Genomic DNA, 25,781 nt, shown 5'->3' on the forward strand with positions numbered 1-25,781 from the left:
GCCTCACTCGCCGGCCTTCCCGGCAGCGCCATCCTCCCTTCCCGGTACTCCAGGCTTCCCCTGCGGGCAGCCCGGACCGGCAGCCAGCGTTCCCAGCCGTTTCTTTGCTCTCCCTCCTCTGCGATCCCCAGAGCGCTGGGTGCGGGTGTCAGCACCTGGATGGAAAGTCACGATGCTCCTCTGGAGGGGCTGCTGGGAAGGAGCAGGGACCCCGGGGAGCAGCCTTACCAAAAAGCCAGGCCCTGGGACAGGGGGACATTTTGTTGAGCTGAGGACTGTGTTGGCAACATGCCCACAGCCAAAGCCTTTGCACCTAACTCGGAGAAAATGGAAGAAAGGACAGAGGGAAGAAGCTGAGCCCTGAGCTGGATGCAGGTTCACGGGCTGTCTGTCTTTCCTCCAGAGCTTCCAGGCCACATCTACAGGTTGAGCTCCTGTCCCAGACTAAGTTTAAGCCCCGGAGGGATGACCCTTTCTCAGTCACCACCGACTGTGCCGCCTGTTCCAGCTGGATGCTGGGCAGGGAACAGCTGGGAGTGGGATCACACCCAGCAAATAAAACAGTCACAGCAACAAAACTGCGTTGGCCCCGGTTACTTCCGTTTAACACCCTCTCTCCAAACACGGCCTTTGGTTTCCAACAGGAATTATAACACAAATATTTATTTCTCCAGCCCAGCTCATGCTTTTAAAAGGGAAACTATGCGGCATGATCTGGAGCCGGCGGAAAGCTCTGGTTGCTTCCCTCTCGCTCTCCTCCGACCAGAGAACGCAGCTGAAGGCAGCTCCTCTTCAGCTGCGTTTTCTCTCCTGCCCACTCCCTTCCCGGGGCTGGAGGACCTTGGAAGGCTGCTGGAGGGCAGCAGGGAGGCAGTAACCTGAGCTGCAGCTTTCTCTGCCCCGAGGGATGCACAAATCTTCTATCCAGATGCCCACCTCCAGGTTTAATTGCCTGACGGAAGGAAAACTACACTGATAAGAGGCTGGATGCCGGTCTCCTGGCCCCAGGCTCTCCCTGCGGCCCTTTGCCAGCCAGAGCAGCCCTGAGCCTTCGAGGGACAGGGAGGACAAGGCAGCCCAGGTGTTTATCCTCTTCCCCAGGGCCAGTTGCTTCATATGCTAAAAAAACAAAAATACTAATAGAGTAAGCAGCCGTTTAAAAAAGCCTGAGGCACGCTTGGCCGCTTGCAAGTGTTGTGGAGCCGGGGTGCTGTTTCCTCACTCCCGGGGAGGGGGAGCCCAGGCCAGCCCCCTCCCACAGCCAGCTCCAGCTCCAGCCCCAGTTAGCCAGTTCCTGCTGCCTGCTGGTATCAATAGCGGCTGCACAGACACATGATCACACACAGCCACATGCTTGGCACAGAAACAAGTGTTTTTCTGGGAAAAAATGGGGGGGTGAGGGCAGGATACAAGTGTCCCCGCTATCTGCAGGCAGCCACCCCCTCTCTCAGGATCTCCTCCTGGGCCCAGGCCCTCCTCTGGGGGCATTTTCATAGACAGACAGATGTCTCCACACTGCATGTAGCCTGATGTTTCATCTGCCCCCTCCGTGGCGAGAGCAGCCCCACTCTGGCCTTTTAATCTCCCTCTGCAAAACAACCCGGGGATGGTGAGTACAATCCTTTCGTCCCTGCTAAAACTGGGGAAAAGCAGCAGCTGGTGCTCGCAAAGCAGGCTTGGGCTGGGATAAAAGGGGCAGCGGTGGGGAGGGAGCGAAGCACCTCAGTGTGCAGAAGAGAATCAAACCCGCACAAGCACTTCCTCCGCTCCAGTTAGTGCTGTAACCAGTTTTTCAATCCCTATTTGGGAGGCACAGCACGCATCCACCCTTAGGTAGCAGGAAGACACTCAAGAATTTGTCTTTCTGAGAAACCTTTTATTTGGCACAATCAATGCTAGCGTTTTTCAGAGCGAAACCATTCCTTCCTCCCCCTACTGAGAAAAGCCTCCAGCACAGGCTCACGCTGCACAAAGCTGTGCTCGGAGGCACGGCCTGCTGTGATGCAAGGAAATTTAGTTTTTCTCAGTAACACGTGGGTGTAGAAAGCCCAGCCTTTGGCTTTACAGCAGCCTGCTGCAAACTTTTTGCTACCAGAAGGAGCTTGACCACAAAACTCTTCATTGAGAAGGCCTGAGCAAACAGCTGGATCAAAGGCTGAAATGCCCTGATTTCCAGGGCCAGAGCTGCCGTAGGGGCCAGGGTTCTGAGCAGCAGCTGCACGTCGGGGGCCTGAGCCCTGTTCCTATGCTGGAGCTTTGCCAGAGGCTTTAACAGAAGCAGGGTCAGGAGGGGAACCGGGAACCCTGCAGTGTGGGGACAGATAATTTTGTTTCCCAACGCGAGACTGGCTCAGCAAAGAACCAGACGATCCTGTTAGGGCCTCACAAAAGCCCTGGCGACCAAAAAAAAAAAAGTCCAGTTGCACTTGGAACAAGATATTCCACTTTTGTGCCCTTTAAATGAAACCATCCTATCATTACCTTTGCCCCTGTCCAGAAGCGCGAGTGACAGTGAGCAGCGGGGAACCTTTTGCTTTCTCCTTACCCAACCAGTCTGTCCCACCAGCCTAATTCTCCATCTGGCTCACTGCTCCATCCTGGCCCTCCAGAGAGTTTGCTGGCTGAGGGGTAGACAAGTGTTCCAGCTCGTAATGTCCATTCCTTGCAGCCACCACGCTGCTCAGCTGACCCTTTTCTGCTGCCAGTTTTTTACTTTTCTTGCTCTCAATGATCTGCTGGAGCTGACGCCCAGCATAGTCTGGTTTTGCAGTGAGCACAGTGGCAGGCACGGCAAGCCCGAGGATTTCGGGTACCATGTAGGGCCGGAGCCAGCCCACCAGCGGGGTGCTGCCGGGGGTGTAGTGGGTTTGCTTGTGATAGAAGAGAAGTCCATCAACCTGTAAAGAGGAGAGAGAGAGAGTGAATGAAAGGCCAGAGCCGCAGGCTTTTGCAGGTGGATGACAGTGCCAGACGACAGCACCGCTCTCCATTTACAAGCCAAAACCACCAGCTGGATCATTTTTCCCCTCAAGCAGTGCAATAAATAGCGGAAGGGAAAGAAGAAACCTGCAGAGCTCCTGACCTGAAAGATCAGCACAAGCCCAGCAACTGCCGGATGGCTTTAAATTATCAAAGGCAAATGATTTCAGCCCGATGTCGGCACAGACCAGCACTTTTCCTCTGGTTGCTATGATCTTGTTCTGCAGAAAAGTCATCAGGTTTCTGAATAAGGCAGCACACAGAAAGGCCACTTTACTGGATTAAGGTTATTTTAAATAATACATTTGGAGAGTAATTAGTCAGAGCGCGTGACGCCAAGGAGCCCTGATTCGTAACGCTGCTACAGCTCTTTCAGCTGGCTTATGCAAAATAAATTCTTCATGTTTCCCAAGAGAGAACTTCTCCAGCAATCAATGACAGTTAAGGGCACTCAGGACTTTGAAGGTTGAGGCCTGAACTCTTGTTCCACAAGAGTTCTACTATTTCCACACTCTGCAATACTGCAGCTGGCTGATGTTTTCCCCGCTTCCCTGCCACGCTAAGGGATTTTCACCTCCTCTTCCTGCGCTTCCTGAAGGTCAGATCCTGCTGCCAGCCTAACGCTGGAGATGGTGCTGCTCTTAGCTCAGCCTCGCAAGCTCCGAAATGGCCATTTGCCTACAGGTAAGAGTGGCTGAGTGGGCAGATCAGAAAAAGAGCCCACTTCAGGCTGAATTGCCCCCAGGCCCCTCCCTGAGCCTACAGCCCCCAGAATATATAAATCAGAACAGCACCTATATTGGCAGTGAGGTGAGGCACGGAGGAACCAAGCAGATCAAGGTGATATTCTGCTGCCACGCTGGACTGCGAGCCAAGCTGAGCAAAGAGCAACATCCATCCATCTCTGCTCCACAGATGCTAACCTCCAGCAGAAAGGAGAGAGCTTGTGCTCCTCTGTCCACAATTTTCAGTCACTGTTAAGATCTTGCAAAATAATTCCAGAAAAAGGGAGATTCCTGTGCTAGGAAAACATAAAACCAGACCAGTAAACATTGTGATGAGCTTGTGTAACCCTCTGGATATGTAAAGCACAAAGCTTCTCCCTCCCCTGCCTTGCGGGAAGGCTTGGGAAGAGCCAGAATCTCTAGCACCCCGGCACCACATCCAGCCCATTCCTGTGGGTGCAGAGCATTTGATGAGAAACGGGGATTCTCCAGCACCCACAGGAATGTTTTGGTAAAGAACAGATCCTGGAAAGGCTTCTGCCTTCCAGATTGTTCCAAAGATCTTCCCCAAGCTGGAGAATTCAAAGGAGTTCAGCCTGGTAGAGAGTTCAGTCATATTCTTCCTGCCCCTGATTTCTCTTAAGTTACTGCAACTCCCATATTCCTTCCAGTTTATTTAATTCGTTGGCTGGGTCCCCACCCTGAGTCATCACACTGACACCAGCCACATCAGAGTAAGGGCTGACACTGTCCCTAAACAACCGAATGTGATGAGAAACCGGCCTGGCAGGACTTCACGTTTCACAGCCACGCTTTTCAGATTTTAGGTGCTTAACAGTATGTTTATTCCTTCACACCGGAGTTTCTCTGAGATTTTGGCTCCCCCTGCCTTTGTGAAAACCTGAACATTGTTTTACTCGAATCTGCGAGTAGGACAGTAGTAGCTCTTATGATCCACTCCAAAACACATTTCAAATTCAGTGCCAGCCAATGGATCTGAAGTCCACTGAATTCAGCGGAAAAAAAGTTTCCACTGAATATAGCAGATCAGGTCCTAACTCCAAGTTTACAGATTGACTCTGAAGACCCAGATCTGAAAGCACTGACCATGTCTGTTGCCACCACATGCACAAGATCCTCACAAGGCTCACAAGATGCTGGGCCCAGGCCTGAGGACACCTCAGTGATACTGCACTACCTACAGCAAAGCTCTATTTTGCCTTCTGCAAAGTTTCTTTCATTACGTGCTGTTGGTGGAAGCTATTTACGGGGACTTCTTGGGCTCCCTCTTGCGGCACATCACAAAGAGACCCACTGTTTCCTTCATTCCTGGAAGCGGCACCACAGTTTCTGTGGGGTTACCGGCTGCTTTGAGGCAAATGACACCACGTTTCACTTGTTGGGGTCACACCCCAATGTATCAGAGAAACCAGGGGGCAAATCACAGCGGGATTACGAGGGAGATACTGAGAAACTCCATCTCCCTCCCATGGCACTTCACAACAGTCTCCTTCGCAGGCTCAAATGATTCTGCTCTGACCACAGCAGGGTAATACTCCTTAGCCTTTTCTCATGGGAGCAGATGCCTCAGGAAGGAATGAAGCTTTCTGCAGCAAAGACGGGAATCACTGTTTCACAAAGCATTTGTAATTGAGGAAGTTAGCTGGAGGAAACCTGGGATGTCTTCTCAACATTCCCCAGAGTGGGGTCTGGCACTGACCAGCAAAAGGCTGGGACTTTCTGGCTCTAATGACTGTCCTGGCTTTGACAAGCAAAGTCAGCCCTCACAGCCAGATTAGCGTCCCTTAAATTTAAACCTGCTCTTACGTTAATTGCTAATTTGGGCTGGGAGAGCACAAGAGGCACAGTCAATTCAACACGGCTTTTGGCTTAGCGGGACAAACAACCGCTATATAGGCTGTTCCTGACCTCGGGCTGAAACTGGGCACTCTGCAGGAACTGCCGCAGCTTCTGGCTCCCAGATGTTTGTCACTGACGCTGTGCTGGAATGCCACCACCTCCTCCAGCCTCTTCTGCTTCAGTGCCAAGTCAGCCAGGGCAGCCAAAAGCAGCATGAGCCATTTCACAAAGGCCTCTGACTCGCTGCTCACAACCACACGGAGCTGAAGTGGGCAGCACATCAAGTTGCCAGTCCTGCCCTTCTCAGCAGAGAGGGCTGAACAGCACAACGGCCCTGACTTCTAAAGCTGCTGAAGAAAACGCAGGTGTCCTGTTCAGCCACTCTTGCTGGGGGAATGGCCACCTCAGAGAGAGCAGCAGGAGCCAAAGGCAGGAAGCTGCTGGCTCTGTACCAAAGCAAAAAGCCAAACTCACACTCGCCCCTCCACAAGATCCAGTAGCAGTTGCAGGAGGACAGACTCATCTGAACCCCTCCCAGCCACCTGTCCCCAGCTGCACGCCCCAGGCACACATCGCTAACACCTGGTGCACCCCTCTCCCAGCACTGCCTCTCTCCCAGCTCTCCCTCCAAGGCTGAAGTCCAGGCACCACCTGTGTGTTCTCACCTCAAAGGGGAAGTCCATAGCCAGCACCTCACACAGGCTGTCCGAGGAGCAGGGGAAGTTCTGCAGGCCCACAAATTTGAACTGAAAGAGTAAGAAAAGATTAGTAGAGACAACAGTATGGCCTAAAGTGGAACAAGTCACCGAATTGAGCACTGGTGTGGAGGCAGCTGAGACAGAAGGGTTTCCCCCAGTGCAAGATCCAGCATGAGAGGGAAAGGGTGAGGGACAGGCGTCAGATAAAGTAACCAGAGAGATCTCAAGCAGGGACCACATCATTAAACTGCTGGCCTTCCTGCACAAACAGGCTCAAAAGATGATTAAACCAGCTCCTGAAAGGCAGTGCCCTGGTGGCCATTAACTCCGTGGGCTGGGTACAACCACTGGCTGATGAAGTCAGAGAGAACATGACAGGCATCCCCAGTTTCTTACTCTATCTATAGCGACTGGTCTCTGTGATTACTATGGGTTATTGGGATGAACAGATCTCTGATGTGATTCAGAACAGCAATTTGTAAGCAAACCCCAGATCTAGAGACAAAATGACAGGATCAAGCTGTCCTGCAGTGTCAGTCAGAGCCCACTAGAGTAACTGGGTATGCCTCCATGAAAACCTCCAAAAATTAGCGCAAAAATCAGAGATGCAGATGGCAGAGACACAGTGCACAGCTCCAACAGGCTCCTGATACCATTTTTTCCGAGGATCTAAGACTGCAGGGAGGAGTTTTCAGGAGACCTGACCCTGAGATGCTCTTTTAACCAAAATAGAAAGTGATGACCTCTGTGCAGGATGCAAAGCAGACAGTTGTCTGCTCCAGGCTGCTGGCTCAGCCAAGCAAATCTTTCCACCCAGGAAATGGAAGCTGAAACGACCCCCCTTCATTAGGTAGTTGTCTTCTGGATATTCTTGTTGGAGTCAGAGCAGGATGTTCTTCAAATACAGATACCCTTGCTGCTGGCAGAGGAGCGGTCATCCATATTCATGATCAGTCTGCTCAACCCACAGGAGCTGCTCTGCTTCGCTGTGTCTGAGCACACACGGGGGGCACGCCGCCATCAGGTCCCACTTTGCAAAACCTGCCCTATAAGTCAGGATGCCAAATCTCTTATGTTCACCCCCAAAAATCACTTTCCAAGCTGCTGTGTGTTTTAGGTCTGACCTCCATGTCTAAGTCTTCAAAGGAAGAGTTTTTAACCTTGCTCAGCAGGGACGCCAGGTGGCAATCCAGCATCCATCCCCACAATTTCAATTATTAGTTTAAGCAGGAGGGAAGGCTAAAGCTTTCCAAGCCTTTCCCCTTGCCTTGCGAGCCCACAAGACTCCGCAAGAATAAATCCCATTGTAGTCCCACTGCCGACCAATGCTCCCCCTTGTAGAAACCACACTAGTTTTCCATTCCGTTTCTAGGGAAAGCTAAAAACGGCATGGAAGTTAGCTGATACACTGCAATCCGATCTCCCTCAGCACTTTGGCTGAGGAAAAAAAAAAAAACAACACAAACCCACACTCATTTACAATACTCAGTGGTTCTATTTACATCCTGAACATAGCATCCTGTTTCATCAGAAGTACACTTTGAAGCCTGATCTGTGAGGGGGGAGAAAAAAAGAAGAAAGCTTCCGCTTGTGAAAGAAAGTGCTGAAGCCTGCTGAACAGAAGAGCTTTACCCCCCACCCTCCTTCTCCTCCCAGTACAAAAGAACTTACTGGATTAATCCTGCTTTTCTCTCCCAGCCCTTCCTCCTCTTGGATCTTTGAGAAGAGCCAGAAGAATCTGAAGTCGGTCTGTGAAAGGAGGCAGAGACTTAGCGACTACCCACCACGCATCATCGATTGGCACCCGCCGAGCATCTCCATTCCTCTGCCCTCACCCAGGAGATTTACCATCTCCGCTTCACCTGCGGAACCAGCCAACACCCCAAACTCTGCCATTTTCCCGTGTACCCTAAAAGATGTACCCCATTATTCCAGCAGCCCGCAAGCTGCACAGGGGCTACTGCATGGGAGCTTAAGCCCAGTGTTGGCTGCACAGCAGCTCGCAGATCAGGGCAGAAAAGGGAGGGTAGGGCAGCACGGAGGGGCAGATTCAGTACCTGACAGTCATAAACGGGGTGTCCCCTCCAGCACATCACATCGAGGATGTAGTATGTCTGCGCTGCCTCGTTGTAGATGCAGTCCAGGATGCAGTACACTGCACACACAAACACAGCGAGCTCCAGACACACTCCAGGAACTGCCCAACCCAATGGGCAACAGCCAGGTGAAGTCTCTCCCGCCTTAAGCCTGCACTGTTGTAAAGCTGCGAGGTGCAGAGGGACCCCGTTCCACTAACAGGGGGTGCGACCACAAAAAGCCTTTAGCCTGAGGAGTCCAACAAGGCTACAAAGGTACCATCCAGAAGCACAGCAAGCAAGGGCCTGTTTCAGAAAGTGGCATTTATCAAACAGTAACGCCTCCTCAGGGCAGGAAAGCAACTGCAAGAGGTATTAAGAAAGACCACACTGCACACAGCTGTCAGATGACAGAGCTTAAGAGTGTCACTTAAGCAGGCACCTAATTACAATATGTTTTTATCTAGTATAAAGGTATCTGAGATTGTCCACGTCTAGTTACCCCCAGAGATATGCAAATAGGCCTGAAACCACCCCCAGCACAGCCGTGGGGCTCGTGTGAGCTGCAGGGGCAGCACTGAGTCTGCTGGCGCACACACGGGGAGCAGCAGCCTATTCCCTTCTCTCTATCCCAAATACCTCCTCAGACCGTCACCTTTCTCGCTCGTTGAATTGTGCCGGTTCCCGCCTGGCAGCAGGGAAGGAAACCTATTGACACAGAATCCACTCTTGGTGTAAGCTGCTGTTGAGCCCTGTGAAGAAACAGGAGAGGAAAAAGAAGTCAAGCAAGACACACAGACCAGTCTTGTGTTGGTTGGGAAACATGTACAGGTCCTTTACCAGCTGGTGAGACATCACCACTACTGCTGCTTACCCTGGATGCCACAACTAGCGCCCTCTTCCCGACGGGACACACCACTACAACCCATTCCTGCTCCAGATCCAAGGGGACATCAACCAGCCATTCAGACAGCATCAGCTATGGAGACAGACAGACAGGGGGAAAAAAAAAAAAAAGCAGTTAGCAGCAACGGTCCCAAAGTTATGGAAAACTGACAGCAAGAAGGTTTTGACTTGGCTTCTAGAGCTGCACTGCATACTGCAAAGGCAACCTGCATTGCAGCACCAAAGGGGCTCCCTCCTTCTCCTCAACCAACTTGCATTAACAGACTCTCCCCCAGGTCTTTCTGTTGCTTCCCAGCTGCTGACTAAGTGTCACACCATGGCATGGGGCTCATAGCCCTTGCTTGAACACCCCCATACCTTGGTCTCCACTTTATTTGTTTATAAATACATGGCAGAGCTTAGAAACAAGCTGACCTCTTCAGAGATTGCCTGGCTATAATCACCTGAAACGCTGGCAGCCAAGGCTAATAAAACCCACCAGCCGAGGTTTCCCTTCCTTCCCAGTGTCCCAGACATGGGCAGAAATGAAAATCACATGCTGCACAACAGGATACAAACACTACCAGCTGAGCTGAAATTTCCAAAAGCACGCAGGCAACCCACCTCCACCCATCCTCCATCAGTATGCACTGTGTCTGGGAGGCAGAACTGAGGCGCAATTCCTCCCTGTGCACCAAGCCACGCAGGACAGGTCAGCCCCAGCGCTGCCATCCCAATGCCTGTTCTGCACCCCACATCCACCACCCCGCGTTCACACTCACTCCCCACCCAGGGAGACAGGCAGCCCCCCACCTGATTGGCATAGCGCTTGGGCAGCTTCTTGCCAGTGTCCACGTCCATCTCTTCTTCCTCTGCATCTTCCCCCTCCTTGTCCTCGCCCTCACTCTCCAGCCCAGCCCAGTCGTCCTCTGCCAGCCTCCTGGCATGGTTCACGTAGTCCAGCCGCCTCCTGGGGAGAGGAAGGAGCCCGGCTCGCCCTCTGCGGCAGGCAGACCAGCCCCGCTCCCCACACCCCGGGCCCCGCGCCGCCCGGCAGGCCCAGCACAAGCCCACCCGCCCTCCTCCGGCCTCCCGCTGCCCAGCCCCAGCCGAGCTCACTCTCTCTGGAGGCGGAGGAGTCGCTGGCGGCGCTCAGCCTGCCCCGGGCCGCCGCGGGGCTTGTATGCGGCCAGACGGGGGTGCGGGGCCGCGGGGCTGTTGGGCGCTGCCAAGGCCACACCAGCCGCCAGCGCCGCGCTCAGCTCCTCCATGGCAACGCGCGCCCCACGCCCGCCGCGTCATGACGTACTTCCGCCCGGCTGGGAGAGGTGGTGCCGCGGGCGCCACGCAACGCCCCCTGGCGGCGAGGAGGCTCCGTGCCCCTACCGGACAGAAGCCGTGCCCCCCTCCCCGCCGTGACTCAGTTTCCCCTCCCGTCGGGAGTGGGGTGGGGACCGGGAAGCGACACTCGGGGCACGGGCGTGGGGGACATTCCGGGCAGAGACGCGGGGGACACCTCGGGCAGGGATGGAAGGGACAGTGCATGCAGGGACGCAGGGGACAGTGCAGGCAGGGATGGAGGGAGACACGCCGTGCAGGGATGTAAAGGACACCCCGGTGAGGGACGCGGCAGCAGCCGGTGCCGGAAGCCCTGTCCCCGCGGGCCGGTCCGTGGCCGTGGGCGGGATCGGTGTCCCCAGGCCGGCTGCCTGCAGAGGGCAGCGTGCGACCTGCCGCGCCGCTCCCCGCGGCTCCCGAGCTGCGAGCCGGGCAGCTCGGCGGTGCCGTGCGTCACGGGAGGCTGGCGGCCAGCTCCGACACCGGCCCCGATACCGACATCAGCATCGACACCGCATCAGCATCGGCACCGCCACCGGCGCCGCCACCGGCCCCGGCATCGGCACCGGCACCAGCCCCGCCACCGGGCAGCAGCACCGACATCGCGCAGCGGCTGCGGGCGCCGACACCGGAACCGGGCGGCGGTACCGAGAGCGGCCCCGGGGCTCCAAGCCCGGGCGGCAGTTGAGAGAGCGGCGCCCCCGACCCTTGCCCGGCCATGCGGTGAGGGCGGCCCGCCGGGTCCGCGGGGGGACGGGTGGCGCGGCCGGGCCGCGGCTGCGCTCGGTGCCCCTGTTCCCCCTCCCTCTGCCGCCCGCTCCCCGCTCCGCTGCGGCGGGGGCTGCCCCCGGTACCGGCCCGGTGCTGCCTGCGGGGCCCTTCCTCTCCGTCCTGCGTGAGATTTGCGGGCTTCAGGAGATAAAACCAAAAACAAAACAAAAAACCCCAACAACAACAACAAAAACAGCAAATCCCGGGAAAATCGGCCTGGAAAGGAACTGCAAAATCCCCGGGCCGGGATCACCGGGAGGTTGGGCTAGTTTGGGGTCGGTTCTCGGCGCTTTACCGGCACCCACGGATTAGCAGCTGCTGGTGGGAGGAAATCGGGGTGTTTTATCCATAGGAACCCCGTGAAGAGTCACTTTGGATTTATTTCCTCACTGGCAGCCGGATCTTTTTCTCCCGGAAAGTGAAACCACGGGATCGGCGTCCCAGCAAGATAAGACCTGCGTGGACATGGCCGAGCCCAGCTCTTGGGCCGGCTGGAGTTTCCATCCCTGAGGAGTGAGGGAAATGCAGCACGCTTGACTGGGGAATGTTGTTTTTGACCAGAGTGCTGGGACTGGGGGGGTTGCTTGGACATACAGACCTCAGCGTCACCTCGTAGGGAATTTCTTCTCCATCTTTTTTTTATTTCCCTGAGAAACCAGCCAAGCCTTTTCCCACAGTGCGGGGCAGCCCCCGTGCCGAGCAAGTTTCAGTATCACCGGGGGGTTACTTTGGCTGCGAGGACTGAGTTACATCGTGGTCCCCCCGCCCAGGACCATGGCGTTGAAAGCCAGAGCGCTTTACAACTTCCAGAGTGAAAACAAAGAGGAGATCAGCATCCAGGAGAATGAGGAGCTCGTCATATTCAGCGAGAACTCCCTGGACGGGTGGTTACAGGGCCAAAACAGCCGCGGAGAGACCGGCCTCTTCCCTGCTTCCTACGTCGAGATCCTCCGCTCCCGGTCGGGCTCCAGCTATACAGACTGCTCCAGCAGCCCGGCTGGCTCCCCCAGGCATGACTCCTTCTACACAGCCACCCCCAACCCCAGCATATCCTACCAGGGCAGTTTTGAGGATGATGATGATGATGATTGGGATGACTGGGACGACGCTTGCACGGTGGTGGAGGAGCCCCGGAGCGCGCCGGGCACCAACGGGCACCCATCGCCCAACCTGCAGTACCCGACGGCGTACGGCCACCACCAGCACACTGGTTACCGGCCCAAGCCGGCGCTGGAGAGGCAGGACAGCATGAGCTCCTCCAAGAGGGGCAGTGTGGTGGGGAGGAACCTCAACCGCTTCTCCTGCTTTGTCCGTTCAGGGGTAGAAGCCTTCATCCTGGGCGACGTGCCCCTGATGTCCAAGATTGCTGAGGTGTACTGCATCGAGATGGGCTCCAAAGGTCCTCAGTGGAGGGCAAACCCCCACCCCTTCATCTGCTCTGTGGAGGACCCAACCAAGCAAACCAAGTTCAAGGGCATTAAAAGCTACATCTCCTACAAGCTGACCCCCAGCAACATCAACTCGCCTGTCTATCGGCGGTACAAGCACTTTGACTGGCTCTACAACCGCCTCCTGCACAAGTTCACGGTCATCTCGGTGCCCCATCTGCCCGAGAAGCAGGCCACCGGGCGCTTCGAGGAGGACTTCATTGAGAAGCGCAAGCGGCGGCTGATCCTCTGGATGGACCATATGACCAGCCACCCCGTCCTCTCCCAGTACGAGGGCTTCCAGCACTTCCTCTGCTGCCGTGACGAGAAGCAGTGGAAACTGGGCAAACGCCGGGCGGAGAAGGACGAGATGGTGGGCGCCAGCTTCCTCCTCACCATTCAGATCCCCACGGAGCACCAGGACCTGCAGGACGTGGAGGACCGCGTGGACACCTTCAAGGCCTTCAGCAAGAAGATGGAAGACAGCGTTCTGCAGCTGACCAACGTGGCCTCGGAGCTGGTGCGCAAGCATGTGGGGGGCTTCCGGAAGGAATTCCAGAAATTGGGCAATGCTTTCCAAGCCATCAGCCACTCCTTCTACATGGATCCCCCCTACAGCTCAGATGCCCTCAACAACGCCATCTCCCACACGGGCAAGACATATGAGACCGTGGGGGAGATGTTTGCTGAGCAGCCCAACAACGATCTATTCCTCATGCTGGACACTCTCTCTTTGTACCAAGGGCTCCTCTCCAACTTCCCAGACATCATCCACCTCCAGAAAGGTAAGGGTGGCTTCTTCTCCCCTGGTGATGACCTCTCCTGTATGATGGCTCCACATGAGTGAGAGCAGCATGGGGAGCAGGATGGGGGTGCAGTGAGGAGATGCAGTGCTGTGCAGTGATGGCGATGAGGATGGGGACCTGCTGGCACTGCTCCCTGGTCACCCCAGCCTGGGAGAAGCTGCTGGGGCTGTTGGGTCCAGGATCAGGTTTTGTCTCAAGTGATGCCTTGGACTCCCAAAGCACTGGCTCCGGGTGGACACGCTGGACCTTCTGGGCACAACCAGGGCCAAACTGCTAAACCCCAACAGGGGTTTAGCAGCCGCAGGACATTGGGGCTCCTCATGTCCCCTTTGTCCCCTTGTGCTTGCAGGTCTCCTGGGTATTTGGGGGGATCAGAAAGGAGGAGAAGGGGCGAGAAGCAACTGCGCTGCCCTTGCTGGGCGGGCAGCGGGCAGGCAGGGCTCTGTGTCCCTTGGCACCCCACAGTGGGGTGTGACACAGCTGGGGAGCTGGGTGTGGGAGCAGGGTCAAAGTCCTCACACTCCTGGCCTCACTGCCCGCAGTGTGGAGGAGACACCCATGCTGGCACCCCCAGATTTTGGGTGATAGGGAGTTTTTCCTGGGGTGAAACCAGGGCTATCCATGTCGGAGCATTTGGGGTGTCCGTGCATGGCACTGCATCCCCAGAGGGGGCTGGGAAGACGAAGGAGGAAGAGGAGGATGCGATCTGGCCCTGGCTGCTTCCTCGGCGTTCCCTCCCTGCGTTGTTTACGGCAGCGGGTGAAGAGGGGCTGGATCCCGTCCGGCAGCGAGGCCGCGGGGGCAGAGCGGAAGGCAGGATTTGGCCTCCAACCTTTGCTTCTTCCTCCTCCTCCTCCTCCTCTCCGCTGGGAGCGGGGTTGGCGCAGCAGGAGAACCGTCACCCCGGGACTCACGCTCCTGGCAAGGGGCAGGGAGAAGGGAAAAGAGCCCGGGAAGCTGCGGACCGGGTCCTGTTTTCAGGCAAACAGGCTCTGTGCTAATGAGAGGGGGAGGAATGCGGGGCTGGAGCCAGGCAGGATTCTTTCGAAACCAAGCTGTAAAAATAAATGGAAGGAGAAGGGAAAAAACTGGTGTCAGAGCATCAGCTGCCTCTGAGAGAGGGAGATGCTTTCCCAGCCAAACTCCAGCTGGCATCGCAACCCTTCCCACACCCCAACTCACCACCTCTGGGCTGGGGGCTCGCAGGACTGCTCCTGATCCCCATCCATGGGGTGACATCAAACAGGCTTGGCTGGGGCCCTTGGCTATCGCAGCACATGGTGCCCTGTGTTAGCTTGGCACCCCAAACCTTGAGTCACACCCCTCCAGTAGCCCGGATCCCCAAAGCTCCTGCTAAATCTGAGGCTGATTGCCCAGGGGTGGGGCGGAAAAGGATTTGGGGTGGTCAGAGTCTAGAGGGAAAAGGTTCCTGCTCTTTCTCTGTCTGGAGGAGAGGGATGGGGATTGATGGACACGGGGAGGTGACAGCCCGGGAACATGCAGGTGCCTCCCTTATTAACATGGGGGACCGCACCTCTGGCTGGGGGGGCCAGGCTGGTGCCTTGGCGATGAGAGCCACTGGCGCTGGTTGGAGGTGCCTGTGCCAGGGGAGGGGACAGAGGGACACACTGGTCTGTCAGCCTCTCACCCTCCCCCTGCCTTGGCAGGCGCCTTCGCGAAGGTGAAGGAGAGCCAGCGGATGAGTGACGAGGGCAGGATGGACCAGGAGGAGGCAGACGGGATCCGCAAGCGCTGCCGTGTGGTGGGCTTTGCCCTGCAAGCCGAGATGAACCACTTCCACGAGCGGCGCGTGGCTGACTTTAAGAGGATGATGCAGTCCTACTTGAAGCAGCAGATCATCTTCTACCAGCGTGTCAGCCAGCAGCTGGAGAAGACATTGCGCATGTACGACAACCTCTAACTCCTCTGCTTTGTGCCCTGCCGAAATCATGCACTTCTCTATCTGCAGCCTCACAGACCTACTCTGCTTGTGACAGGCTGAGAACGAACGGGAACTCATGATGCTAGTGACCAAATACCTTTGGGCTTTCTCCCCGCTTCCTGGGCGGGCAGGCCGTGGTCCTGCAGGGAAGGGCTCGCCCGCGGGCTGGCCGTGCCACCTCTGTCCCCGGGGACCTCCCACCCTGCTGCGGGTCTGGTGGGGACTCAGGGAGGCTCACAGGAGAGACAGACGTGAACGTACCGGTGCCACTATCTGCCCGGTGATTTTTAGCTTTTTGAACACCCATCCTCCCGGAGCAGAGAGGTGGGTACGTCCCAGCCCACTGGGAGAAGAAATCAAAAGCGGTCGACATTTTGCACACTAAAAGTTTTTCTGATGGGAAAAAGAGAAGAAAAAGATCTTTATTTGGAAGAGAATGATTTTTTTTTTGTCACGAGATATTTTCAATATTTTCCATTTTTTGCAAACTTTCTGCAGCATTTTTACCAGTTTTTAAATAGATGCACAGAGGTGAAGGGAAATCTCTTTCTTGAGGATGGCTGTTGACTGGGAAAAGGGAGAAAAAAAGGAAAAAAGAAAAAGCCCCACAGCCTTTTCAATAAAATTGTTGGTAGAAAAAAAACCCACCTCGTTCCCAGAGATGTCTGTGGAAAACAGAGCCGCTCCAGACTCCTGGGGAAGGCTCTGCCTCTGAACATCCCCCGGCTTCCAGCCAGCTTCCGAAAATCCCGTGCTGGGCGGGGGGGCGCTGAGCACCGGGAGGGGGACCCATACCAGCTGCCCTCTTGCTCTCCAGACAACGCACCGAGGGGCACATCCTGCCCCCCGTTGCCCCACTTGGCAGGGCAGGACTCTGGGCAGCTTGCTGCCGCCTGAGGAGACAGCGAGGCTGGCACGGGGGCCTTGTTTTTGAAGGGAAATGGCTGGGATAAATCACAGCAAGGAAAGTTAGGGCCGGCTTGGCCCAGCTCCAGGGTTAAAATTAGCCCCAGCATGTGGGCCAGCGGGGTATTGTTAAAATAACAGCGGTGCTGGGAATGCGACGGGCTGCACTCCATTCTCCCAGAGCCCCCCCGGCCCCAGCCCATGGGGAGAAGCATGCCGAAATACAGCCAGAGCTGCCACACAGCCTCCAGCCAGGCAGGACGCGACTCCTCCTGCATCCCACCACCCGGGCAGCCCCATCTGTCGTGGCCCAGTCCCTTGGGCTGTGTGTCCCTTCCCCCCGGTCCCCAGCAGCACAATGGCCCTGGGTCTGAGCCTGCCACCACTGTCCCCGGGCGGGCAGCCAGCCTCCAGCACTGCGAGCAGCCTCCGGAGCCGTGCCGGCACCCAGCCGTGCCATCCCGGCTCCCCCGGCCCCGGCTCGCTGCGGGGATGCCCTGTCTGGGATCCCCGTTCATGAGTCCCTGGGGTTTTCCAGAAGCCTGTGGCCACCAGTGGATTTTGGAGAGTTTGGACATGGGGCGGGGGACGAGGGCCGGGGAGGGTGGGAGAGCCGATAGCGGTGTCAGGAGGCTGCGTGCAGCCCTGGTGAAGGCATTAATCCTCTTCAGAGACACCCTGATAAACACTTGCATATTTGGGTCCTAAACCCAGGCTGGTCACACCCTCCGTGAAGACCGAATGCTGCAGAGAGCCGCATCTGCTCATAAGGTGTGCTACCAGAGCAGGGACATGTCCCAGCACCCTGGGAGCTCATCCTCTGCTCCAGCATCCTGGCACAGGGATGGGGACAGGACAGGATCCCTGCAGGCTGAGTGCAGCCCCTCTGAAGGCTGTGCCTCAGTTTCCCCAAGGGTGAACCTGTGCTCTCTGCAGTCCTTCAGCACCCACAAAGATCTCCCTGCCCCACCATACACCCACGTCTGGACCACGCTCCCAGTGTTGTCTCAGCACAGCATACTTATCAGCTGGGAGAACCTGCTTCCCATAGACATTCCTGCCCCTGCCCTCTGCTGCCTGGCAGCAAATGGCTGGGCCCCTCCTTGCCCACAGGCAGATGTTTCGGGGTCTGCCTTGGCTTGGGTAGGGGGCTCAAGCATCCTCCTGCTGCCCACCGCATAACTGACAGCATCCTGCTGCAGTTCGGAGGATGGAACCAGCTGCACTGCTGCTCCAAGCCCAGCAGATGCTGGGTGGGCACCCTGGGGTGTGGGGTGGCAGCATGGAGGTGTTCTGGGGGTGCAGGCAGTGCTCCCCATTCCCCAGCGGTTTCGGTTGCTGCCCTTAACCGGGACACAGGCTGTTCCCTGCTCCTGCTCAGGGTGGTGGCAAGAAAAAACCCCCAGCGTGCGCAGGGCTGAGAGGAAATGCCGGGAACATGGGGCAGGTCCGCTTCCTCCTGCTGCTGCTGCTTCCCAAGGTTGCTCTTGCCTGGGAAAGCCAAGGCCACAGCATCACCATGAGTGACAGCCGGTGGGGAGGTGGCAGCAGCAACTGGTGCATCGTCCCTGGGGAGGGCCTGTCTCTGCCTCTGCTCTGGCCGGTGGCTTCCAGGAGCTCTTGTCTTCCTTTGGGCCTTTCCCCACCATGGAAAGAAAATCCGGCATCCTTGGTCTGACCTCTGGGGCACCAGGGTTTGTATGCGGGCTGGGCAGTGGGGACAACCCAGATCCAGCCCATCCGCATGTACCCCCTGGAGCAGCAAGGCTCAGCTCAGCGGGATGAGCCACCTCCACAGCCAGACCAATCCTCTGTCACCCTGCCATGCATCCCCTCCAGGCTGGCCCAGGGTGGGTGCTCTGGGGTGGGACGACCTGCTCTGGGGTGGGACGACCTGCTCTGGGGTGCAGAAGCAGCTGTGGGGAGCAGCTGGAGGATGAAGGATGGGGATGTGCAGGGTGCTTCAGGGACAAGTGGAGCTGCTGATCAGAGGCTCATCAGCCACACGGATACCTCACCAGGCCTGAGTGCTCCATAATCCGGGATCAGACACTGAAGCAGCCCAGCACCCCAACTTGACTCCTCCCCACAGCAAAGGGGAGCTTGGGGTGCAGGTCCCAGCAGGGCAGCCGGGCAGGATCAGACCTGCCTCTTAGCAAGCACTGGAGAGTCATGGCTGAATTGTGGAGCAGAGTCACGGCTGAAACAGGGAGCAGAATCACGGCTGAAACAGGGAGCAGAATCATGGCTGAAACAGAGAGCAGAATCACGGCTGCTGGTCAGGCCTGGCAGCAGCTCCGGGGCTCCACATGCAGAGGATGGAGCTGAATGGGATTTTGCTGCCTGAAATGGTCCCATCCAGCCCCAGTCCTGCTGCACGGGGAGGCAGATGAGTGTGTGCTTGCCTGGAGGAGCAAGACCAGACAGATGCACATGGGAGGGCACCAGCATGGAGCAGCAGCAAAGCCAGGGCAGAGCGAGAGAGCTCAGACTGCCAGCTCCGATCTTCTAATCACTGCACTTCTCAAATATTTCCGAAGCGTGACCCGGAGCGGGCTTCTCCAGGCAAGGGAGTGAGCAGCACCTGGTTCCCTGGCTGTGGCTATAAATGCCACCTCCTGCTCCCAGCCCAGAGCAGTTCTGAGGAGATGGCAGCCCCTGTGCTGGGGGACTGGGCCAGGGTTTGCCAGCCATTCCCATTCCCCTCATGGATAACCTCCCTCTGGTCCCTGGAGGCGCTGAGCCAGGGAGGTAGGTTCTGTGCGGCTGGGGAGCTGCGTCTCTGGGCGTGTTGTTTTTGCAGGAGGGGTGGAGAGCCCGGGCTCCGGGATGTGGTTGTCCCTCTGTCATTGTCTGTCTGCCTCGGAGTTGCTGGGTGTGGAAGGCGAGGCCAGGCTCGAGCTGGCTCAGATTTAAATCAGCAGCCTGGCTGGAGAGCCACAGCAGTTGCCTGCGGATGCTATCTGGTGTCCAATTCCTCATCTCTTCATCCTTTCCTCTGCCTGCCAGGGCCCCTCTGGCCCTTCAGATTAAATTCCTGTGCTCCATCTCAGGTGGGCAAGGCAGTGGGGGCGATGCCTGGCTCCTGGGGACAGCACTGTCCCTGCATGGGCTTGCTGTGAGGTTCCACCAGGGTGATGTGCCTGCAGCTTGCTGCCAGTGGAGCCTGTTCTGCAGGCTGTGGGCATGGCTGGCCAGAATCGGGTAGGCAGGGAGGGGGGACATCTCCCAGGGTCATCTTATGATTAATAGACTCCACAAAGCCATGAGCAAAGATAGATCTCTTGAGACTCAACAAGCAGAGTAATTCGCTTAACTCAGGAGGGAAGCTTTGGCTATAGGTGTACCTCCATGTATATTAAAATACCCATGGATTACTGCACGTGTGTGTGTGTGACTTACACATTTGCATGTACGTTTTACCCATGTACCTGTGTGCCTGTCTACGTGTGTGTGATCTGATTTAGCCCTTTGAGTACAGTGTGATGCTTGCCATTTTCAAATCTGTAATCAAGTCACTGTTTTGATTATAACCAATCCCATTTAATTGCTTTAAATCACTTTATTAATCAGATGTCAATTATGAGTTATTAGAAATCCTGTATTAAACTTATGATCTACCTCAGTAAATTTCAAATTACTGCTAAATCAAAGCCATGTAAAAAATCCTTCCATGACAGCCAGCCTGAGCTCTAGCTCAGTTTCCCATGTGGGGCAGCTCCCAGGAGGACCTGGCCACCCCTGGTCAGGTCCTTCACCTGCTTTGGGAGGGAGAGGTGTCCTCCTGCCTCCCCAGGCAGGCTCTCCTAGAGACCTCTCCTCATCACCTACCATCCAGGAGCACAACCTGTGCCCCCTGCAGAGACCATAGCATGTTTCTCTTGGCTCCTAGCAACACCCAGAGCCTCTGCTGGGGCTGCTGAGAGCTGCCACGGAGGGCTGAGATGGGGACAATGAGGTGGGAGCCCTGGGACCACACTTGGCCTCCCCAAAACAGGGCAGAGCTGTCTGTGTGAACTTGGAGTTCATGCACTTGCTGTGCCTCTGTCTCCAGGAGCAATGTGGACAACATTGTCACAAGGTCCTGCAGCCTGTGATGACAAGGACCTCTTGTTGTGGTAGTCCGCAGCAGCAGAGGAGTTTGGAGACTGGGGCCACGATGCTTGTGTGGATCCTTGTCCTGTGTGCAGGGCTTGGACATGCTGGCCTGAAGCCTGGCTGGGGACAAAGCCTCTGGTTTGTTGAACCCCTGCATTTGCATGGCTGAGGCTTCTGGGGAGGGTTTCAAAGTCAACTGATCCTATCTGCCCTGGATGGATGCTGAAAGAAACCTGTTTGGCCTATTATTTATTTGCATTTGAATAGGTGCCTGGAAACTGGCTCATGTCACCAGACCTGTGCCAGACTCTCCTCCTGCTGTGCGTCCATCCCCACCTGCCAGCTCTGGTGTCCCCAGATCCTGCTGAGGGCTGGTAACATGATGCCAGTCTTGGTTTTAACCCAGGAGAGGTTTTGGACCAGCGAGGCTGCCTTCTCCCTCAGCTGTGCCATGGTGCTGATGCCTTTGTCTCTGCTGATCTGAGCTCAAATTGGGGCATTAATCCCAGCACCAGGCTGAAATTCCAGCAGGGCTGCAGGGACTTCCGATGGATCCTGCCCTGGTATCCAGCTGCGGGGGCTTCCCAGCAGGGGAGGAGAAACTCCCTGCTTCTGGGGCTTAGAGAAGAAAGAGTGACTTCTAATTAAGAACAAAATAGAAGTGAAACTCACAGATACTTTTACCACTTGTAAGCCCCCATGTCACTGCGCTGGTAACCAGGTAAGCAGTCACTGAGAAGTTTTTATCCAGGTGGTCAACTCAAGGTGTCTGGAAGTGGTACAGTGGACAAAGGACACCAGCTGTCAAGTCCTCCTCACACCTTCTGAGTGGCTCTACTTGGTGATGTCCTTGCTTTTGAGGTGCCTTTTCCTACCATTTAGGAGGTGGTGGCATGTATGGTCTCTCGTCTCCATCCTGTCACACCTCTGTGAGTCACTGTGGCTCCCTCACGGTCTTTTGTCTCCATATCTTGGTGTCTTCTGACTCCTGCCCTGCTTTCTGCCACTCCACATTTTCCCTTAGTGACATGAGGGTAGGAGGTGGAGGATGGATGTAGGTGTGAGACACTTGGGGAAACACCAGCGGCTGGAGGTGCAGGAGGAGGTGGGGAGGTGTTGGGGGGAGACCTGGCAGCTGCTCCCCGGGAGCGGGGCATGTGAGTTCATGGGCACAGCTGTGCACATCTGGCCCGAGTGGGGGAGAGGAACGACACATCTGGCAGAGTAGCTGTAAGCACCTTCCCTAAACCTTTGCAAGCTTTGTAACCAGTTCGGCATGGAGGGGTGCAGCCCAGGTCCTGTCACCCCCAAAGCCCCCCAGATCCGAATGGTTCTGGCCCAAATTGGGGTGATGAGGGAGGGGCTACACCTCTGTGTGAGCAGGCAGCTTTACTGCCATGTCCTGGTTGGGTGCAAAGCCCGTGGGGCTCCAGGTAAGGCAGCAATGCTGCACCAGCTCCTGGCACAGGGAAGCCAAAGGGCTTGTTTAGGCTGTGGTTTAACTCTGCTCCCCCAGACCCACAGCCCTTCCCCAGGAGGGTGGCTGGAGATGGGCAGCACCAGGCTGGGCTGGATCCTGCCCCTGCCATCCTGCTGCAAACCCCCAACAGCCCCAGCGGAGCCATCGGCTTTGTTCGGGGTTTAAACTCCTCCAGCAGAGCTTGGCCCTGCAGAGCCGCGATCTGCACCGGCGTTTTCCAGGTTACTGCCTGTCCTCCCCTGACCTCGGGAAGTGGATGTTTCCCAGCAGCAGGAATACAACCGCAAGCCTTAAAAATAACCTGCCTTGCTTTCAATGCTCCTCACAAAATAGGCCATGTTCCTTCTATTTAATCCCTGGGCACGAGGCGAAAATCATTTGAAAGGAAAACATGTCGGATGCTTCCAGGGGGGCCCTCGGTGGGTGCCACCAGCTTCTCCACAAAACCCCATCCCGTGCTGGGGGGTGTGCACTTAGCGAAGAGAATAATAAACGTGCTAGAATGGGATGGGGAAGCGGGGACTGAGGCACATGCGGGGCGGGGGGTCGGGGCTGCCTGCTTGCACCCCAGTGGCTCTGGTTGCTTGGTGGGACGTGCCAGCACCCACCAGCTCGAGCGGGGCAGGTATGATTTACCACTCGGCAGATATTTGGCACCATAAAAGCAGCCAGGAAAACCGCCGGCATGGTGCAAGCAAATATTCCAGCTCTGCCAGAGCCCTGGAGTGGGGTCACCCCAGGGTGCTGGTTTGCTGTGGATCGTGGGATGGCTTTTACCCTGGGTGTGGGGATTACAAGTGTAAAACATCCCCCTGGGGACTTGTTGCAGCTTCCCATCGGTGTTGAGAGAGCGGGACGTGCCTTGTGATGAGCTTCCCAGATGTAGCAGTGCAGGGTGTTATTGTTGGGTCTCATCCTGAGCTCAGCGCTCAGTTTTTCCTCTGCTCTTCCTCAGATAATTTCTATTTAAGCTTTTAGGAGTCCAGGCTGAGGAAAATTTGAGCAAGAGCCCAGAATTTGGTCCACTACCTCCAAATGTCACTCGGCAGCTTGCTGGCCTTGACGAAGGCCTGGCAAGGAGCGGCGACATGAGGGAGGTGGCTTACAAAAACCATGATGCACCTCGGAAAAGGCACTCTATTCTGTTTACTTCTGGAGCAGTATACAGTGGAAAACCGCGCTGGCTCCGGTTCTCCGCTCTCCTCTCCGGTTTCACGCTGCCCAGGTGAGCGCCTGCCGTCCCCCCCTGCCAAGGGCGATCTACCTGTTGTGCAACCCCCCCGGGGCTCGGTGCAATCTGCTTTATGAAACACGCAGCAAGCATGCAGAGAAAGAGCGAGGCGGGTTTTTTTCCAAGTGGGTGGGACTCCTTAAATTCTCCTGGCATTGGCCACAGAGTTTTTTCCGAGCCTCTGCTCCAGTGTCTCAGCCTGTCTAGCCCTGGGGGATTTGGGTAGCTTCATCCCCAGCCTGACTCAGCACAAGCCGCTCCTCATTCTCCCTTGTCCGTGGAGAGCTGTGGCAAACACCCCCATGGAGGAGCCACCGATGGCTCAGTGGGGACTAGTTCTGTCACGTCCCCTCCAGCACCATGGCCACTGTTGGGTGGCCCAAATGAACACCCAAAGTCAGCGCTCCCTCAGGATGCTCGGGCATTTTGCCAACTCCCCCTTGCTTATGCAATGCCTTCATCCCCTGCCCAAAGCCACCTGGAGATTGGGGCTCCCAGGTGGGCTGGACCGGCAGCCCCCCTGTCCCCAGGGTCCCCCTGCATCTGCAGGATGCCAGCTCCCAGGGAGGAGGAGAGCCAGGAGGAGGTAGCCGGCAGTGCTCTGGGAGGGTCTGGGACCCCAGGTGGGCTCGTGTCCCTGTGCCTGAGCCCTTCACACCCAGTACTGGTTGTTTTTCAAGGGGGGGTTGGAAGTCTGGCAGTACTGGAGGAGCTCGGGGTCCGGTGGTGCCCCAGGACCTGTGCCCTGGGGTGGGGGACCTGTGCCCTTGCCCTCCAGGGCATTGACAGTTGTTAGGGGGATGCCTTGGTTGGGGTCCGTCCTCCGGAAGGTCTCCTGGTCTGGCACAGCCCCGTTCTTGGCCTTGGAGTTGGGGATGCCCTGGACATGGTGCTTCCCCGTCTTGTTGCGCTTGTGCAGGTAGAAGAGCAGGGGCAGGATGAGAGCCAGCAGGAGGAAGATGAGGCAGATGGGGATGATGATGCTGAACATGTTGGCCTCAATGAAGCTGAGGAAGGTGCCCCCCTCTACGGGGCTGGGACTGGTGGTGGCACCAGGGATGGGCCAGGTGGTGGGGGGCATTCCCAGCTCGCTGCTGTTGGGGTGGCTCCGTGCTGTGCCCTGGGGTGGGGGTGCTGGGAGGCCTGTGAGCAGGGTGACACTGTAGGCTTTCGAGGCATTGTAGGGCTCAGTGCTGTAGCCCAGGGATGCCAGGGCTGGCGGCACACCAGCAGCTGCCAGCTCAAAGACAAAGCTGTCACTCTGCAGGGGCTGGTCAGCCTCCCCAGCATCCAGCACCTCCAGCCCAACCAGCCCCTGCTCCAGCTCGCTCTGGCTGAAAGTCTCAATCGGAGTGGTGGGTTGTCCTGGATCCCTGGAGACCCTCACAAGACGGCTGCCACGGGGCACCCTGTGGATCTTGAAGACTGGGACACTCCTGGTGTGGTTGGCCAGTTCACTGGCATCAAGAATACCGGTGTCCAGGAGGGCCGTGGTGCCCCTGGGCCACACACTGCCCGGCTGAGCCTTCACCAAGGCACGGACAGTCACGTTCACCATCCCGGTCCTGTTGGCTGCCCGCGACGTGGCAAGGAACTGGAAGTTGTCCTCAGGAGAGGTGAGGTCAGTGAAGGTGAACGTCACCTCCCCACGGTCCAGCTGCTTCTGTGAGAAGCCTCGTGCTGGCCTTTGGTTGACCTGCACTTGGCCAAACCTTGGGTCCCTGGTGATCCTGTACAAGGTGTTGCCTGTTCCTCGCTGTGAGGCTCCCAGGAGGTGACGGTGGGACATGGTGGCTCTGTTCAGGGCTTGGGGCACCTCCAGCAGCACCGGGCTGGCAGCAGTACTCACTGATGGCAGCACCTCGATCTCCAGCGAGGTCAAGGTGGGTGGGTGGTGGCCATCGGAGAGGCTCAGAGCCAAGGACCCTGTGGCACGGCTCCTGGTAGCAACAAACACCACATGGCCTGCGTTGACATCTGCTTGGGTGAAGCGGTTGATGGGCTCCCGTGGGTTGTGTGCATTGGCCAGGTGGCCAGCGAGGGGTCTCTGGTGGACACTGTACACCATGTCCTGTGGGGAACCTGGTGAGTCTGTCACATCCAGGTACTCCTGGGACAAGGTCACCACAGAGCCTGGTGGGACCCGCAGCACTTCCCGCCGCCTCACCACCTGCGGTGCCTTGGTGCTGCCGCTGCTGGTCACCGTTATATTGAAAGCTTCGGAGATGACCACCCCTTCCTGAGGAGGATGGATGGACTGCTGCATCCGTGGCTGGAGCCAAGCCTTAAATCTGAAACGGTCTTCAGAGACGCCCTCACCACCATGGGCATACGCCAGGCGTCCTGTGGCCAGATCTGACTGCAGGAAGAGTGGCTGTGACTGCTCCAGGGGCACACCAGCCACTAAGAGCTGCCCATGAGCTGGCAGCTCTGTCACCAGGAAGACAACGTCATGTGCAGCCCTCTCAGGGACTGAGATTTGGCTTAGGAGGTTGGAGGCGTCCAGCACTGAGGTGCCGATCTCAGCCCGTTGAGCCCTTGTGAGCTGGAGACCTGGGTG

General features: G+C 56.8%; 3 protein-coding genes across 3 annotated transcripts in view; 1 reads left to right on the plus strand and 2 right to left on the minus strand.

The window, feature by feature from the left end:
• Nucleotides 1-1,855: 1,855 nt before the first annotated feature.
• SNUPN (snurportin 1) lies at nt 1,856-10,635 on the minus strand. The gene is made up of 8 exons (XM_065076194.1): nt 10,342-10,635; nt 10,036-10,192; nt 9,212-9,316; nt 8,993-9,089; nt 8,320-8,417; nt 7,934-8,011; nt 6,230-6,310; nt 1,856-2,897 (listed from the first exon to the last, which is right to left on the minus strand). The coding sequence occupies exons 1-8, from the start codon at nt 10,491-10,493 to the stop codon at nt 2,568-2,570; spliced, it is 1,098 nt and encodes a 365-aa protein (XP_064932266.1). The 5' UTR covers nt 10,494-10,635; the 3' UTR covers nt 1,856-2,567.
• A 349-nt stretch (nt 10,636-10,984) lies between these two features.
• On the plus strand, nt 10,985-16,149 carry SNX33 (sorting nexin 33). Its single transcript, XM_005500977.3, has 2 exons — nt 10,985-13,543; nt 15,232-16,149. The coding sequence occupies exons 1-2, from the start codon at nt 12,106-12,108 to the stop codon at nt 15,483-15,485; spliced, it is 1,692 nt and encodes a 563-aa protein (XP_005501034.1). The 5' UTR covers nt 10,985-12,105; the 3' UTR covers nt 15,486-16,149.
• Nucleotides 16,150-19,959: 3,810 nt separating this feature from the next.
• Nucleotides 19,960-25,781, minus strand: part of CSPG4 (chondroitin sulfate proteoglycan 4) — a 29,312-nt gene continuing 23,490 nt past the window's right edge. Inside the window, exon 10 of the mRNA XM_013372190.3 lies at nt 19,960-25,774. Within this exon, the coding sequence (XP_013227644.3) occupies nt 23,874-25,774 (1,901 nt within the window). The 3' untranslated portion in view covers nt 19,960-23,873. The remainder of the gene's footprint in view (nt 25,775-25,781) is intronic.

The sequence above is a fragment of the Columba livia genome, chromosome 11 (genome assembly GCF_036013475.1).
Source record: "Columba livia isolate bColLiv1 breed racing homer chromosome 11, bColLiv1.pat.W.v2, whole genome shotgun sequence".
Taxonomy (NCBI): domain Eukaryota; kingdom Metazoa; phylum Chordata; class Aves; order Columbiformes; family Columbidae; genus Columba; species Columba livia.

Excerpts from the sequence above, each read along its gene's own strand:
- SNUPN (XM_065076194.1), bottom strand. The coding sequence starts at position 10,493 with ATGGAGGAGCTGAGCGCGGCGCTGGCGGCTGGTGTGGCCTTGGCAGCG. Across the intron at positions 9,317-10,035 it reads CCAAGCGCTATGCCAATCAG|CTGATGCTGTCTGAATGGCT; the intron begins GTGGGGGGCTGC and ends CTGTCTCCATAG. Across the intron at positions 2,898-6,229 it reads CTATGGACTTCCCCTTTGAG|GTTGATGGACTTCTCTTCTA; the intron begins GTGAGAACACAC and ends TCCTCTTTACAG.
- SNX33 (XM_005500977.3), top strand. The coding sequence starts at position 12,106 with ATGGCGTTGAAAGCCAGAGCGCTTTACAACTTCCAGAGTGAAAACAAA. Across the intron at positions 13,544-15,231 it reads CATCATCCACCTCCAGAAAG|GCGCCTTCGCGAAGGTGAAG; the intron begins GTAAGGGTGGCT and ends CTGCCTTGGCAG.